Genomic DNA, 18,735 nt, shown 5'->3' with positions numbered 1-18,735 from the left:
AGTGTGTACTTTGACAGACAATGATGGAGTAAGTTTAGGCAAATTAGTTACCGATGTGATTATCCTAGGCCGGATCATATGTTTAGCTAAAAAAATGAGTGTGAAGGCTTGTCTTGAAGTTTAGAGGGGTTGGCTAGCTTTGGTGAATAGCAATGTTGGAGTGAAAATGGTCATTTTCAGGGGAAAATGCTAAATTTTATAGCGCATGGCACCTTTTATTAATTTAGAAGAAGGTTGGTTTTATGCACATACATTTGGGGTAAAAGGTTAAACGTGAAAAGTTTCATTGAGCGGCATGGTTAAAGAGGGCTTTTTAGATACTCAAAGAGTACTTTCTGTGCACTGAGTTGCCAGCGGAGGGTAGGGGGGCGAAAGGTTATTGGAAGAACACAGTAAAGACAAAGAGTAGTGAAACATGAATTCAGTCTATAAATACCTTGATTTATTTGCATACTCCAACCTCAAAGACAGTTTATTAAGCTTACACTTTGTTGGATCAGATTACCTTTATGTACATTAATACCTAAATCTGTTTGATTTCTACACAGTCAGTTGTGTTTTAACAGCACAGTGCATATATTTTAATCTGTTACTATATAGTTAAAAGGTTCATAGTAAATATACATACAATACAGTAAATATGGTAAATTGTACGTAACAACGTGCAAGTGAAATAAAAAAAAGTAGGATGTTTGCTTGCACATGATTGTTGATTGAAGTAGACATACCTTTTTTTACTTTTTTTACTAAGCTCTGTGAACCTTGGGCCTTATCCACAAAAGGTATACGCCGGCGTATCTACTGATACGCCGTCGTATCCCTGTTTCTATCTATGGAACTGATCTACAGAATCAGTTTCACATAGATAGGCAGAAGATCCGACATGTGTAAGGGACTTACACTGTCGGATCTTAGGATGCAGTACCGCAGCCGCCGCTGGGGGCACTTCTCGTCTAAATCCAGCATCGGGTATGCAAATTAGCACTTACAGAGATCCACGAAGCTTTTACGCTTCGTTTTTTCTCCGTAAGTATTAGTTTGCCGTCGCAAAATTAGGGCTGCTTTTACAAGGCTTAAACTGTTTACACCTTGTAAAAGTAGACCCTTCTATCCCGCGTCGCTGTCATTTAAAAAAAAAAAAAAATAATAATTCCCACCGCAACTCGTTTTTTTTTTACGCCCGTCGCGATTCTCAAAACCCGGCGCAACGTAAAACCGTGCAAAGCACGTCGGGAAAATGACGTCAGGAGCATGCGCAGTACGTCCGGCGCGGGAGCGCGCCTAATTTAAATGGGACTCGCTCGTTGTGGATCAGGCCCCATGTTTTTATGCATCTAAGTTTAAGTATGTATGCATGTTTTGTATTTTTATTATTAAAATTCTTCTTTTCACGTTATTTGATTTTAAGACCTTCCTCCTGGCCCAGTCATTGTGAATATTTACAATGGAGAAAACATCACAGCAAGCGCACAGATTGAGTATTACTCTGCAATTCAAGACCTGAAATATCTACTTTGCAAAGTGGTAGATCCATTAACATTTATTTGTCAGGTAAATATGCGTATTACAACTTATAGATCGCAAATTCATTGTGTAATGCTGTCAATGTCAATATTATATATTTCGTATGTAATATAAAATAGTAAACATGTACGTGCATGTGCATGTAATGATCTGGCTAAAAGGTAATTTTTATTAACTTTAGGCAAGTCATTTAAATTGAAAGTCCAGCTAGATTTTCTAAAGCATTTTTTTTTAGGTTTGGATGAAGTAGGAATGAGGAAAGGGTTTAGTTTTGGCTTGAGCAGAAGTCACGGCCCTATGTAGAGCCTAAAACTTGAATTCGGGGACTCCATAAGGACAGTAAATGTTGAGAATCTTGTCAAGCTTTCCTTGCGTACACACTGTCAAGACAAAATCTCGCCGTTCTCAAACGCGGTGACATACAACACATACGACGGCACTATAATGGGGAAGTTTGATTCCACTGGCACAACCCTTGGGGCTGCTTTTGCTAATCTCATGTTACTGCGTGTTAAGTAAAAGTTTGGTAATAGACGATTAGGGCCAGATTTTTTCATTGAGTTACAGAACTGTTTTCCTCGGCAAAAAAGCTCTGCCACCAAGTTTCTTGATGGATTCTGTCGAGGAAAACGGTCGTGTGTACGAGGCCTCATGATTTTGTTTTCCTTCCAAAGGACCACTTACCAGTTCACTTTGGCAATAGTATAGTAGCAGTCCCCCCTTTTTTCAACAAGAAGTCTGCACTCCAAAGGGATGCTCTTTCTGTCACATAATTGCCCTAATAAGTAATATTCACTACCTCGGTCATGACATTGCATGGGCAAGAGAACAGCTATTTGACTGTGGACTTCTTCTATAGGGGCCATTACGCAGTTTTTCAGTAATGAATTGAGAAGTGGGGGAGTTTTATCAGTTCACTAACACATGGATAAAATAATATATATACCCATATATACCTAACAAAGTGAGGAAAGGACACGCCTCCTCCGCCAAAACATAAGTACAGCTGATTTGTTCATCTCATTAGGGAAAATCATCTTTTATCCAAATGAAGAAAAACATATATGTACAATTGGTCTACACTTGTTATATTTGTGACGCCTTCACTCAAGATTAGTTAACATGTTATTGCCTATAAATGTCCTCATGCGCTTCTATATTGTGTACATTGACTACATCTCTTCTTATGAAAGTTCCCCTATTTTTTGCTAAAAGGACAAATATAGAAATGGCTATTTTATGCAAATACAGTTGTGTTTGTTTTACATAACAGCAAGGGAAGCTGTGTAGGATATTACAGTAAAGCAATATCACTGTGACTGTAAACAGGACATCAATAAGCAATAAAAACTAAAATGCCACTTCTGCTTTTCTAAGCAACAGCTTTAAAAATATAGCATCTTGTCTCATTCAGAGGAATTAATACTTCCACTTGCAGCAAATCAATTCTTCAAGTATGGCTTGCTTTAAAAAAAACAAGCGCTGAACAAATCTATTAACATAAGAGTGTCTCTTTACATGTTTACAGAGGAAGGTTCCAGTCAGACATTAAAGGATGAGTTCACCTTTGTTCGCTTTTTTTCCCTAAATTCCAGCTCCCCTGTGTACCAATATAGCATTAATATACTTTTTTGTAAAAATATCCATGCTTTTCATTAATTCTACATACACTTACTTTACTTGTCCTCATCCATGTTTCCAGACGTATCCATTTGTAATGTCTTACCTCCTGGTTGGGCTATAGGTTATGACACAGTAAGGAGTTGACCAGCTGACCTCATTAGCACACACTCTGCATTATCTACCCTCCTACATTCCCACCCATTCCCAGCTGCACATTTTTTAAATGAAATGCAATCAATCAGTGATCACCCTTCTCACTAAATACACAATATATAATCAGATTGCATAGTGTATGGCCATCTCTATACAAGTACATAGAAGGGAGTGGACAGAAACACTCAGCTGTCAAGCCCCGTTCACATCTCTGCATAGTGGGAACTCGCATTCCCACATGCATCTTTTCTTTTTTTAGCAAGGTTGGGAGACGTTTTGGAGCATTTTCACTCATCACACATAGGGCAGCCCATCCATCTAAATGAGTTGCCCTACACACAGCAATCGACCCAAAGAAGCTTCCAAACTTTTTTTTTAGAACGGAGCTTGGTGTGTTTTTTACTGTGATTTTTGGTGTAGTGCATTTCTGAAATCCAAGGAAACACACAGATGTGAATGGAGCCTCATTGTTCTTATGTTAATGCACCAATTTCACTTTCAGGCCCCATTCACATCTAGCATAGTGGGAGCGCACATTTTGTGGTTCATTTTCCTTTGACACGCATAGGGCAGCCTGTTGATTTCAATTGGCTGCACTACGTGGTTAATGGGACATTTTGGCATTTTGTGGGTTGCATGTTTTTTGGGCTGCCCTATGTGTGATGAGTTAAAATGCTCCAAAACGCCTCCTTTGCAAAAAAAAAAAAAAAACTCATGTGGGAATGCAAGTTCCTGTCATGCAGGGATGTGAACAGGGCTTGACAGTTGAGTGTTTCTGTCCACTCCCTCCCATGTACTTGTATAAAGATGGCCACACACTATGCAATCTGATTGTATATTGTGTATTAAGTGAGAAGGGAGATCACTGATTAATTGCATTTCATTTAAAAAGGACGTGCACCTGGGAATGGGTGGGTGGATGATACAGGGTGTGTGCTAATGCATATATAAAGCCTTGGTGTAAAACAACACTGCAGCTGACACCTTTTGGACATCTACATGTGTTGGTGATTTTAAGTGTGTGTCTGCAAGAGTCAAAGCCTAGCAGAACATAATAGTATTATTTGACTTTCCCATTGGAATTTGATCTCAAAATCTAAATGTAAAGTCTAAAGCTGGCCACACATTTCTGATTCTAATTTTGATAAATCTATAGATTTGTCAGCAACTATGTAGTGCAAGATCCTTACCAGAAAAAAACATTACATTTAAAGAAACAATCAGGTTACATTGTGACAGGTATAGACTCCAATGAGGAAAAAACATCTAAGAGCTGCTGGGACCTTGAACTGAATTCATACAAAGTAGTGGGAGAACAAAAACATTCACATAGTTTATTGGCTCAGGTTAGGCTGCCCACAACAGACAGGGCTACAGACAGGTAACCAGCAGGTTATGGGAAAAAGAAAAAAACATGCAGCAATGGAAGGAGGGCTAGACCAAAGGATAAAAAAATCCAAATGTATTTATTAGTTTCAACTAAAAAACAGACAATGTGTTTCAGGGGTCAGAAAAACCTCCCTTTCATTATCGCTTCAGTTAAAATTGGAGCCTTGAATCGACACAAAATAGAGTTTCCCTGTGGTGGGAAGCTAATTGCAGGATCAGGAGAGTTGGGCAAGCCATAGATGATTCCAGTGGTGGCTGGGGCTCAATTTTCTTGGGGGGGTGGCCCATGGCCCCCCATCCAGCCAACCACTCCCCACCCCCAGTGCTTGATCGATCGTTCACCGCTTCCCCCGTCACTCTATCATTAGCCACTTCGCTCACCCATTGCCTGCCAGGCCCCCTGCCAGCCCTGCACTTACCCCACCCAGGTCATGGCTTTTCCCCCCTCGCCTCCTCCAGAGTCCCAGCAGTCACTTCTCCTCCCGACCAGACAGGACTTAGGACTCCTTGCAGCCAATCGGGTCTTAGAACACCCGGGCTAATCGGGTCTCAGGACTCGCTTCTTTATTGGCTGGGAGGAGAAACAGGAATACATTAGTGAATCTTAATATGGTTATGTTACACAACTGGGTAAGCTCGGGGTGCAGTACTCTGTGCCCCAAACCTACCCTTTTTGAAGCCAATTAGAGCCGAAGGCCCCATACACACGAGAGGATTTATCCGCAGATACGGTCCAGCGGACCGTATCCGCGGATAAATCCTCTCGAGGATTTCAGCAGATTTCTATGCGATGGCGTGTACACACCATCGCATTGAAATCCGCGCTGAAATCCTCTGGCGATGACGTGTCGCGCCGTCGCCGCTATTATGACGCGGCGACGGGCGCGACGCTGTCATATAAGGAATTCCACGCATGCGTCAAATCATTACGACGCGTGCGGGGAATCCCTTTGGACGGATGGATCCGGTGAGTCTGTACAGACGAGCGGATCCATCCGTGGGATCCGATTCCAGCAGATAGATATTCTGTGCATGTCGACAAATATTTATCTGCTGGAATTCGGAAATATCCGCGGATAAATATCCGCCGGAGTGTACACACCATAGAATCTATCCGCAGAAACCCATTCGATGGGATTTATCTGCGGATAGATTCTATCGTGTGTACGGGGCCTTAGGCTTTAATCATGTGCTAAAAAATAAATAAAAACATTGAAATCCATGCGTTCGGTGCCCTGTATGTAGATTAGGGGCCGAGCGCATGGATTAGGTGGGTGGAACCCCTGTTCCCTGTATGAGCAGCCGTCACTGAATGATTTGATCTTCTTTCTATCCACCATGGGTGGAAGGAAAAGAAAATCGCTAGATTCCCGGACAACACATTCAGTGTTGATGGGGGAATACCTTCCGCAGTGCTATTGTGTTCTGTCGGTGGGGAACATTCCCAGCTGTCAGAACACAGTGATTACTGGTAGCGGCTATTGCCACTGGCGGTAATCACAGGTTGTACCCAAGTTGATTGCTGGATCAACTTGGGTACAACCAGCCTGTTAATAGATGGATGAAATCTCGGCCAGTCCCTGCTGAACCGGCCGAGATTCGATCCATCTATGGCCGGCTTTACTGGCCAGCATTATCTGAGAGACATTAAGATAAGAACATTGTGATCGGTGTGGCCACCCTAACAGTAAATGTTAACTCCAGGCAGATATAAAGGACACATTACAGCAGCAAGGTATTAAACAATAAAACTAAATGAAATGTATTTTTCAATTAAATTCAACTGCTGTGAATACCTGAATTTGACTTGGCATTGCGCTCTTTCAATCCCCTATAAATCAACATGGGGACAGGGTGGAGAATATTTAGGAGCTAATCAGGTGTGTTACATGCAAATATGTTGAAAAGAAAATCGTAACAGGAAGAAAGCGCAGACAGGCAGATGATATTTGCTTGAAAATCTCTGCAAAGTATTACACAATTCAGGAATCTAGCCAAACATGATTCATGAATTTTGTGGCTGGACAAAACTGTATGCATCATCATTCCAGGAATATCATTGAAAAGATGTTCACATTATTTTGATCTGTGTTTAGAGGCTGCAAAAGATGCTGTAAATTTAAGTTTGAATTGGGTCATAAACGTATGCAGTGTTTGCATAAATAATAAATAGGGAAGCACAAGGGTTAAGCAGAGTGGATGAATGAGGAGAAATAATACTAACAGTAATATAATAATATTTTTTTAAACTTTATTTTTCTGATGGCTCCATGTCAGCACAGCTGGGCATAGGCCCCACCCCCTATGCTTCCAGGACATAACGCATACATTTGAGCCCACCTGCACCCTCAGCGTTCTGTAACTAGTCCCAGTGGCATCTCCAGCTTTCATATTTAGGGGGGCACATGGGGGGACAGGGACAAAAGTAGGAGGGCCAACTATAAAATGCAAATATATATATATATATATATATATATATATATATATATATCCTGGGGCCCTTTACTACGATCCCACAACGGGCCATTTTACATGTTCTGCAGTGAGCTCCCTTCCTACTATACTGGGCCCCCCAGGGTGGTAGAAAACAAGAGATATATGTCACCAGCACACCAAGAAAATGTAAGGGTCCAAAACAGTGGGAGAACTATCAGGGTTGCAAAGGCTGTCTTGCCACCGGGCCCTGGTGTTCTGCCACTGTGGGGTGCCCCAGCTGTCTTGTCCCTGCTATTGACAGCGCTGGTGGGCATCTGTCTCCTTGCCAGCGGTGGCAGTCTATTAGGGGTGCATGCAGGGGAAGGCTGGCACTATTGGTTATAGAGAGCCCAGCTGGGGGGGTCACATAGCAGCAGTAATGCTGTATAACCTTTTCTGTTGACATGCTGATTGGGATGTGATCCAGGTGATGCTCCCAGTCAGATCTAATAAACACAGTGGGGTAGATTCAGGTAGGGGCGCGCACTACTACGGATGCGCAGCGTACCGTTTTTACGCTACGCCTCCGTAAATTACTTGAGCTACGCTTCATTCACGAAGCATTTGCTCCGTAATTTGCGGGGGCGTTTCGTAAAAGTGGCCGGTGTAAGCGTGCGTAATTTAAATGATCCCGTAGGGGGCGTGGATCATTTAAATTAGGTGCGTTCCCGCGCCGAACGTACTACGCATGCTCCGTCGGGAAAATTTCCCGACGTGCATTGCGGTAAATGACGTCGCAAGGACGTCATTTGCTTCGATGTGAACGAAAATGGCGTCCAGCGCCATTCACGATTCACTTACACAAACAACGTAAATTTCGAAAATCGCGACGCGGGAACGACGTGTATACTTACCATTGGCCGCGCCTCCTAATAGCAGGAGCAGCCTTACGCAGAAATCGACAAACGCAAACGACGTAAAACTCGAACGCCGGGCGCACGTACGTTTGTGAATCGGCGTGAGTATACAATTTGCATACTCTACGCTGACCACTACGGGAACGCCACCTAGCGGCCATTGTAAGAATGCAGCCTAAGATACGACGGCATAAGAGCCTTATGCCAGTCATATGTTAGGCTACAGTCGGCGTATCGAGCTTTCTGAATACAGAAAGTCGATACGCCAGCGATACTTAGCAATTACGCTGCGTATCTATGGGTACGCAGGCGTAATTGCTACCTGAATCTACCCCAGTATTTATTAGCATCAAGAGTACAACCACATATATATAATCAACCATATGTTCAGCAGCCATGTGGGCTCTATGCCTGTAAAGTGTGGGCTTTGATCAATAAAATCACTGATTTTTAACACTAGGATTTGACTGGGAGCATCACCTGGATTGCATCCCGATCAGCATGTCAGAGAAGGCTCTACTGCTGCTGAGCAATGTGCAGGGAGCTCAACTGTCTACAACCAATAGAGATGGGCTCGGGTGTGTTTGAAATCCCACATGCCTGATCCCGCCAGGAAGCCGACACTCCACAGTGCTTATTACAGCCAGTGAGACATTTCCTGATCTGTGCAGCTGCGGACCAGGAAATGTCTCACTGCCTGTGATTAGCGCTGTGCAGTGTGGGCTTCCTGGCGGGATTGGGCATATGGGATTTTGAACATGCCCAGCCCATCTCTAACAACAAATTGTGCTGGCCCTCCTGTACATCAGCCCCATAAAGTAACCAGCACTGGGTTCCAATGTGCTGCGGCCACTGCCATGGAGACAGAGACCAGTGCTGTGAATAGTCAGGACAGGACAGCAACCCTGGTTTTTCCACCACTGGTACACACTGGGAGGATTCCCCCATCCACCAATAATGTGTAGATGGGGAAATTGGATCATTTATTTTATTTTTTTCATTCAACCTAATAGTTAAATGAAAAAAAGTGATCAATGTATGGGCTACCTAAGAGCTAAGACCAGCCATAGACAGTTTAAATCTCTGCTGGTTCAGCAGGAACTGACTGAGATTTGAACCATGAATGAGCAGATTCTCTTATGATTATCACTAGTGGTTGCTGTAAAGCCACTAGTGATAATCACTGTTTGTCGGGAGAATACAATTACTGGGCAGGAGGGATATTCCCCTGTCACCACTGTCTGTGTTGATGGGGGAATAATGCAGGTTTCTTTACTGCAATCTGTGGATGCAGGAAATAAATTTGCACTGTATATTACCTGCCTAACTGAAAGTGAAAGTAAATTGTGAATGTCTTGAAAGAACAGGAGAGGGGGAGGGACAGATGGGGGAGAGAAGGGATAGAGATAATGCAGTTCAGTGATTACAGCATTCTGCAGTCTGCCATGCACACACTTACCCACGGTCCAAGCTAGAATCTCGGGCATCATTCACACACAGCCAGGAATGCTGCTGATTTTCATATTTTCCTCCCACCCATCCCCTCTCTTCAGATACAGCACGCTGGGATAGTGTGGGCGGGACTGGAAGGAAGAGGAGGAGCTGTATTCCTCCCTGCTCATATGTGAGGAGAGTGATGGGGGTTGCTGGACTTGCTGGGCTGTGATTATCACTAGTGGTTGCTGTATAACCACTAGTGATAATCACTGTTTGTTGGGAGAATACAATTACTGGGCAGGAGGGATATTCCCCTGCCAGCACTGTCTGTGTTGATGGGGGAATCATGCAAGTTTCTTTCCTGCAATCTGTGGATGCAGGAAAGAAATTTGCAACATATAATACCTGCCTAACTGAAAGTGAAAGTAAATTGTGAATGTCTTGAAAGAACAGGAGAGGGGGAGGGACAAATGGGGGAGAGAAAGGATGGAGATAATGCAGTTCAGTGATTACAGTGTACTGTAGTCTGCAGTTCACACACTTACATACGGTCCAGGCTAGAATCTTAGGCTTCATTCACACACAGCCAGGAATGCTGCTGATTTTCATATTTCCCACCCACAAATCCCCTCTCTTCAGATACAGCACGCTGGTATAGTGTGGGTGGGACTGGAAGGAAGAGGAGGAGCTGCTCGTATGTGAGGAGAGTGAGGGTGGTTGCTGGACTTGCTGGGCTGTGAAAGAGTGTCATAGACTGACACTCGGCTCAACTTGCAGTCACCACTCTCGGAATTACAGGCTGGTTCTCCTGTCCTAAGGACGGGAGAAATCAGTCTGTTTTTTCAGTAACTGAGATGAAGGCTTGGGCCCCCCTCCGCCCACAGTGCTTGTGGAGTCCTTCCTGCAACTCGCTCTTCTCTGTGCCAATGAGGGTGCAGGGGAAGGAGCAAATCGGGCGGCTGTGGTTGTGTGAGCGCTCGCATTATGCAGTGTCAGCGAGCAGAGGGAGGGGGAGGAATCCCCCGCAGGAGCTGACTGGGCATGCTCTCCCTCTCAGGAGAGGCTGTGTTACTCCAGGGGGGCCTGGGGGGGGCACATGGTGGGGCACAGCATAATGTTGGGGAGGTCAGGGCCCCCTCTGCCCCCCCCCTAGGGAGGCCATTGACTAGTCCTACCAAGCTGAGTGGGAATCGTGCTGATATGGAGCTTGTCAGGAAAGGAAAATGACTGTAAATTCCCATACACACGGTCTGACTTTTTGCCAACAAACTTCAAAATGAGCACGTTTTCAAAATAGTCCGACCGTGTGTACGCATCGGACAAACTTTTTCGGGTTTCATCGGACAAAAAGTTCACTCAGAAGCAAAGACGAGCCAGAAGTCTGGTACAACTAGCGTTCATATTTAAAAGAGCACATTCGTGACGCGGCAAGTTCTGAAATCAAGAAAAGCAGCGCACATTCTCTTCTTCTGTGATAATACTAAAAGCTGCTTTGCTTGTGATACTGACGGAGTAAAAACAAATGTCTTTACTTTGGATTGGTGTATTTTGGTTATATGAATCAAACATATTTCTATATTTTTTGGTGGGTCAAGTTAGCACAACCTCATTGCGCAACATGTCTGCTTGACGAACGGAATTTCAGAAACAAACAAAATTGCACGATACTGAAAATTGCGAATGCACACAGACGAAACCTCTACTAACTCTCGATTAGCAGAAGGAGCCCAAAGGGTGACGCCAGAGAAATGAACTTCCTCTTTTAAACTGTTTGTTGCCGAAAAAGTCAGAGCATGTGTATGCTATGGGTGTGACCGGACAACTCCCTTCGGACAAAAATCCAAGGGAAAGTTTGTTTGATGTCCGATCGTGTGTACGAGGCTTAGGTATCTGTCATTCAATTTTCCATTTTTCCTGATGGCTCCATGTCAGCACAGCTAGGAGCTAACTAGCTACACAAGAAGGATAATGCTACACATGCCTTCATTTTGGCTAAAAGCAGAAGCCCGAATGCCTCTGCCAAACTCAGTTGTCATTAAGGCTGCTTCCATACAGTAACGAGCCATGAACATATTAACACCCACGTAGCTGCCTTGCCTCTGGGAACACTTTGCTTGCTGCCACTCAAGATCGGGACCTGTCACAGACTCAGACCTTCTTATGTCTAAAATCATCCTATGACCACTAGGGGCATAGGATGAACTGAAGACTGATATCTTAGACTACCTGAGATGGGATTATTATGTATGTATTATCCACGTTATATTCTGAGATATCTGTAGGATTATTTTAAGGTTGCTGATTCTGAACTCAAAGGGTTAAATTGCATCTGCTCCAAGACCTTTTATTGTCCATTGTGTAAGGCTGTTGTGGATTGGAACTGAGAGTCAGCCTGGCTCCTGAAAGACATTCCATTTTCTATTGTGTGATGCCAATACTGTGTTGTAACTGATTAAGTCAAAAAGGTCAGAAGTCTCCTTCCAGGTGTATTGAATTAACATGTCAATTATGTTCAGGGGAACTTGACAAGCTATGCGGATCCAGGCTGTCTGGGTAACACATTTTGTTACAATTAGTAACTAACTCAACTAAATGTCATTATCTAAAAGGAATGTGACTTCTTTAGACAGGTAGACACTTTGGCACCGAAAATCTGTATTGAAGCCCCCTGTGTGAGGAGGGGGCGGAGATTTCATTGTTCCTGTGATTGTTGAAACATACCTTGTACCTTATATAAAGCTGTATTCTTGTTCCTATTAAACATTCCATACTTAGCACACATACAAGTCTCGTCTCGTGGTGCGTTACAAGGCAGCTAAAATATCTGGTATCTATGTCGAGACTATGGGAAGCAGTATCTGACGGAAGCATTCGTTCTGAGTGCGGGGACCTTCCGTAACAGTGGTGGCTAGCAGCGGGACGCTTTCTGCAGTCGGGGACATCCATCCTCCACCTGGATCCAAGGTCCGGATAGCAGGAGAGGAGAGGCACAGATACCAGCCGTCATGGAAAAGGAATTCGGAAGGAGGTTGCGAGAGAAGCAGATACAGCACAGAGGACCAGTATCAGAGCAGGTCCTGCTAGGATGGTCCGATTCGATCCGCTGCAAACTCTGGAAGGAAGCGCTAGCTCTCGAGCAGCAACACCAGGGAAAAGCTCTCCCCTCCATCCATGTAAGGTACTGGTCGCAGTATGAAGTACAAATGCTGTTATTGGGGGAACAACCAAAACAGGAGTGGACAGCGGAGTTAAGCAGGCTGATCCGGGCAGAGATGCGGTTGGACGAAAGCTACAGAGCCCTTCGGTGGTATGTAGCCCAAGTGTGCCCGTGGTCAGCGGATGACAGCCCCATGGAAGGCTTTGACTATAGTGGCCTGGGATTGTTGTATTGGAGGATGTACGAGGACCCCGACTTTGGGAGCGATCGGGAGTGGCGTTTGGAGGACATAATGGAATACAGAGAGCGAAGACTGAATCTCTCGGAAATGCACTGGCTGCAGGAAGATTTGGAGTTTCTGGCCGTTCAGGAATGGGAGCTGGAATTTGCCTACAGACGGCTGCTAGACTCTGCTCAGCGCCAGGGCTGAGCTCCCTTTGCCTGGGACTATCAGGAAATACCAGTGGACAATGCTGAAATCCTGGCTGAAGAATCAGCAATGTGGCAGGGTAACAGTGTGCTTTGCCAACCTGCCCCTGCAGCTATGGACCCGGAGGTCTTATGGCGAATGCAGCAAGTGCTGACTGGCCTTGATGATCCTGTTTCTGCATGGGATGATCGTGAATGGAGGAATGTGCCTGTGCAGCAGTATGCCAGTGAATCGGCAGTGGAAAATCTGGAGATTGCCATTCCCAAAGCTGAAGTACTGACCGCAGGGCCGAGCTCTGCTAACTTCTGCTCAGTACCTAAAGCCTCTTCTGGGTTCCATGGACAGGAGATGGTGAACCTCTATCCCCAGACACCAGTTGCAGATACAGGGGATTTAATAGACTTTTCTGCTGAGGAAGAACAACATGAGGAGCCTCCAGCAGAAGAGCTGTTATCAGGGCCACACTTCACTGTGCTCTGCCCATCACCAACGGCAGTATCTGTGGAGTTGCAAGGAACTTCCCCAGCTGAAGCGCTGGTCACCGGACAGAGGGTTCAAGACCTCTGCCCCACCTCTGTGGCAGTTCCGGAGGTTCAGGGTGAGAAGGGAGAGGAGGTGTTCATCGTCCCTCCCCAACAGTTGGCCAGGGTGGAGAACGTGGTCTTTCCTCCCAAGCAAAGATCCGTGAATCTGGGAGACAGTACCACAGACATGTTGTCCCAGCAGCCATATGAGGGAACGAAAAAGGAAGCAGCTAGCTCACCTCCCCAATGGCAGCTACACAGTTTGGGTGTGGAGGAATCCAGCCTCCTTCCCCAATGATTAGCTGGAGCGGATGATGTAGAGTCCCCAGCAGAAGTGCTGCCAAAAGGGCAGAGCGCCGCTGGCCCCTGCCTAGCACCTACAGTGTCTCTACAGCATCAGGAAGCTGGGGCGGTTGGCCCCTCTGCCCAGCAGCAGACCAAGCCCCGAAATGTTGAAAACCACCCAGCTGAAGCGCTGGCAGCCGGACGGAGAGTCAATGACCTCTGCCCCACACCTATTGGTGTCAACTACTCCTTGCAGCCAAGATTGGAGGTCATGCGGACAGACTATGTGAGTTCACTTTGTCCGACTAACGCATGTCCAGACCAGGTGGAGGTCTGGGACCTTGTTAGTCGACTTTTGATGGGGGAGAAATGTCACAGACTCAGACCTTCTTATGTCTAAAATCATCCTATGACCACTAGGGGCATAGGATGAACTGAAGACTGATATCTTAGACTACCTGAGATGGGATTATTATGTATGTATTATCCACATTATATTCTGAGATATCTGTAGGATTATTTTAAGGTTGCTGATTCTGAACTCAAAGGGTTAAATTGCATCTGTTCCAAGACCTTTTGTTGTCCATTGTGTAAGGCTGTTGTGGATTGGAACTGAGAGTCAGCCTGGCTCCTGAAAGACATTCCATTTTCTATTGTGTGATGCCAATACTGTGTTGTAACTGATTAAGTCAAAAAGGTCAGAAGTCTCCTTCCAGGTGTATTGAATTAACATGTCAATTATGTTCAGGGGAACTTGACAAGCTATGCGGATCCAGGCTGTCTGGGTAACACATTTTGTTACAATTAGTAACTAACTCAACTAAATGTCATTATCTAAAAGGAATGTGACTTCTTTAGACAGGTAGACACTTTGGCACTTTGGAAAATCTGTATTGAAGCCCCCTGTGTGAGGAGGGGGCGGAGATTTCATTGTTCCTGTGATTGTTGAAACATACCTTGTACCTTATATAAAGCTGTATTCTTGTTCCTATTAAACATTCCATACTTAGCACACATACAAGTCTCGTCTCGTGCGTTACAAGGCAGCTAAAATATCTGGTATCTATGTCGAGACTATGGGAAGCAGTATCTGACGGAAGCATTCGTTCTGAGTGCGGGGACCTTCCGTGACAGGACCCTTCTAGTGGAGAGTGCCATGATCCCCCTGGCACAGTAAATCCTTTCAACTTGTAGGCCAAAGAACTGAGCTTCACCAACCAAGAGGCAATAATCTTGCTGGAAGCCATGAAATCATTTTGCACGTCACCTGGAATGACTAACAGGTGTTACAACTTCCTGATTCCAGAAGTTGCCTTGATGTAACATCCAATGGGCTAACTTCTTGGGTACTCCCCAAGAGGGATATACGAAGGACAGCTTCTTGTGTGATAGGGAAAAAATTGGAGAAGAGGCTTTGATTTTTTAGGTACAACCAGACAATTTGTACTAAAATATACTTTTATTATAAACATTGAAAAATGTATATTAAAACCCACATGAATCAAATACTAGATGAAATACAGCTACTGTATATAACTGATTGACAACTACATGCAAACTGGAAGATTAAGAAATCATTCCATTGTGGTAGTGGACCCAAGAGTGTGGTTATATTACAGGGAAGCAATGTAGAATTGTTCTTGGCTCTACATGTTACGTGCCTTGCTGGGCTACACGCAATTGGTGTGACATTACAGTGGCGGCTGTTACATGTGCGGGGTTCCCTGTGTCAAGATCACTCAATAGTCTATCCAACATTCTGGGTTTAGTGGAAAGACTGATGCTATCAGCCTCTTGCAAACTAGTGTTGTCAACTACTCCCTAGTGAGGACCTTGCTATTGGCCGTTTCTATTTGGGATGTGTCTGATATGCCTGTTGTGCTGACATAAATACTTCTACAGAAGTATTTTCTCTCCCTCTCCTCCTTTCATCACTTCTTATTGCTAGTTATTTACTGAGCTGATGTTTAATACCTAAACTAGAATTCTTGACGTGATTACCTGACCCCCCCCCCCCCCCCCCAGCAGCTGCCCTGCACTTTTTCTACCCTGATTTGTTTTTAGCTGTGAGATTATACACCTTATACTCCACATTATATATCATTCTGATTCTCCTGAAGAAGGGCAAGGCAGGTAACATGTATAGCCAAGAACAATTCTACATCGCTTCCCTGTAATATAACCACACTCTTGGATCCACTACCACAACGGAATGATTTCTTCATCTTCCAGTTTCCATGTAGTTGTCAATTAGTTATATACAGTAGCTGTATTTCATCTAGTATTTGATTCATGAATGTGGATTTTAATATAGATTTATCTATGTTTATAATAAAAATATATTTTTGTACAAATTGTCTGGTTGTGCCTAAAAAGTCCAAGCCTCTTCTCAAAGTTTTTCCCTATAACTTAATGGGACATGGCACTGTTTACTCACTTAGTATCCACAGGACCACTCTTTGTTGAAACAACTTCTTGGGACTCTGAAGGCCACTTTTAGGCACAAATTCAAGTAGGAGTACCACCCTGTCTGGGAAGAATGTGAGAAAGAGTTCTTTAAACCCCAAGGCTGCTAATATGGACACTTTTCTGGCTGATGTAATTGCCATGTGAAAGCAGTTTTCAATGAGAGGTACACAGGAGGCCACTTTGCTTGAAGGCATCTGATGCATAAAAGGTCTAACACCAACAGGAAATCCCACTTTGTGAACAACAATTCCATAGGGAGGTTTCAACAAAATTGCAGCTTGCCAGGAAAGGAAAATTTCGGTAAGTATCTGTCATGATATTTTACGGTATTGTGATAGTAAGATGTAGAATAATGCATTTATTGGGGCAAAATGAAGAAACTTCTGAGTGTGATTGCTAAACTTGTTTTTTAGACTTGAGATACTGACAGATGAAAAATCAAAACCCTATTGCAATTCTACCAAAAGGTCCAACGCTAAAGTAAAGGTCACTGAGTACACTGTCAATTATACAAGAGCTGTGCTTGCTCATGGCAGTATAATCAAATAATGCATATGTCTTTGCAAACGGAAAAGGTGTCACTGGAATATAAGTTGAGAAGAAAATACAGCTCTTGTTTTTCCAGTTGTTTCAGACGTCATTCAAATGACTGCACATGACATTCATTTATTGAGCTGGAAAGGAAAACTCATTCCCCTCTTTTATTGTGTTTAATCATTACATTTCAAAACATAGATGTGTAATTTTATGTAGTATATTTAGTTATTGACCTTGCCAAATACAGATACATAATAGAAAACTGAGGGCAATCTAGGCAAAACACAATAAATAAACATTAATGTTTTTAAATCTTACAAGCTTATTGAAAAATACAGAACCACAGGGGTAGGCGATATTTGGTGTATGCTCTTTAAAGGGGTTGTAAAGCCTTAGAGCCCATTCACACCTAGGCAGACAAATTTGCGGCGTTTTGTCGCCGCAAATCGCGGTACAAATAGCGGCGTTTTGTACCGCGATTTGTGGCGACAAACCGCCGGTATTGTCCGCCTAGATGTGCCCCAAGATTACACCCTCTATAGAGATGGTTCCCATCTCCTAGCCGAACGCCGAAAGCCGCCTGAAAAAAAGGTCCGGGACCTTTTTTCAGGCGGCAGGCGTCAGGCGTCCGGCGTTCGGCGTGGAGATGTGAACCATCTCCATAGAGGGAAATGTGTTTTCATCCCTCTGGCGGCAGCGGCGTCACACTACAGGCGACAAAACGCCTAGGTGTGAATGGGGGCTTAAGGTTTTTCACCTTAAAGGGTCACTAAAGGAAAAAAATAAATCTTCAAAATAACAAACATGTTATACATACCTCCACTGTGCAGTTCGTTTTGCACAGAGTGGCCCCGATCCACGTCTTCTGGGGTCCCTCGGCGGCGGTCTCTGGTCCTCCCCACAAGAACTCATCACCTTCATGCGAGAGAGCTTGCATGGTGATGAGTCCTTGCGGGTGCGCTCCGGTGATACAGCGAGCGGCCATAGCCGCTCACTGTATCACTTGGCCCCGCCCCTCGGCGCACCGCTTTACTGGATGTGATTGACAGCAGCGCCAGCCAATGGTTGCGCTGCTCTCAATCTATCCGCTCTAGCCAATCAGCGGCCAGGCTGAGTGGCTAAGAGGATCTCGGGACCGAGCGTAGGACTTTCGAGGGGTCAGGTAAGTAAAACGGGGGTTCGGGGGGGTCAGCATCATCAGATGTTTTTTCACCTTAATGCATAGATTGCATTAAGGTGAATTTTTTGTTTCCTTTACAACTGATTAATGCATTGCATGCATTAAGGTGAAAAATATTCTGTGCTGCAGCTCCCCCGTCCCCCCAGATCCCCATTTTTCTTACCTGAGCCTGAACCGATACAGCGGAATACACAAGCCAAGCAGCTCTATCCGCTGTCTCTCTCCACATTGGACATTTGTTTTCTGCTGCTGTCAATCAAAAGCTGTGACACGGGACCAGGGGATGGAACCGCCCCGTCTGTCTGTGTCAATTGACGCAGCAGCAGGACTCTGGAGCTTGCATGCACGGGTGCCCTATGGAAAGGGAGCACCCGCCAAATAGTAGGGGACTGTAGCGTGGGTAGATGAGGGTAGATGATGCATGGTGTGTGCTAATAAGATTAGCTGGTCAACTCCTTCCTGTCATGGCAGGATTAATGGAAATTTTTTTTAAACATCCATGAAGAGAGTGAGGTAAGCATGGGTAGAATAAATGAAAAGCTGTTTTATTTTTGCAAAATAAGTACATTAATTCTATATTGCATACATAGGGGAGCTGGAATTTATAAAAAAAAAGGTGAATAAAGGTGAACTAAGCCTTTAGGTATATTGTCTGCAATGGGTGGCTAGTCACTAATGTTCTTGACTTCAACAAA

General features: G+C 44.4%; 1 protein-coding gene across 1 annotated transcript in view; it reads left to right on the top strand.

Moving 5' to 3' along the window:
• The window catches only part of BANK1 (B cell scaffold protein with ankyrin repeats 1), a 421,880-nt gene that overhangs the window by 134,701 nt on the left and 268,444 nt on the right, over nt 1–18,735 (top strand). Inside the window, exon 5 of the mRNA XM_040329952.1 lies at nt 1,409–1,551. Coding sequence (XP_040185886.1) covers nt 1,409–1,551 — 143 coding nt within the window. The remainder of the gene's footprint in view (nt 1–1,408; nt 1,552–18,735) is intronic.

This window comes from Rana temporaria, chromosome 1, assembly GCF_905171775.1.
Source record: "Rana temporaria chromosome 1, aRanTem1.1, whole genome shotgun sequence".
Classification (NCBI taxonomy): Eukaryota; Metazoa; Chordata; class Amphibia; order Anura; family Ranidae; genus Rana; species Rana temporaria.
This window is presented reverse-complemented; position numbering and strand designations above follow the sequence as displayed.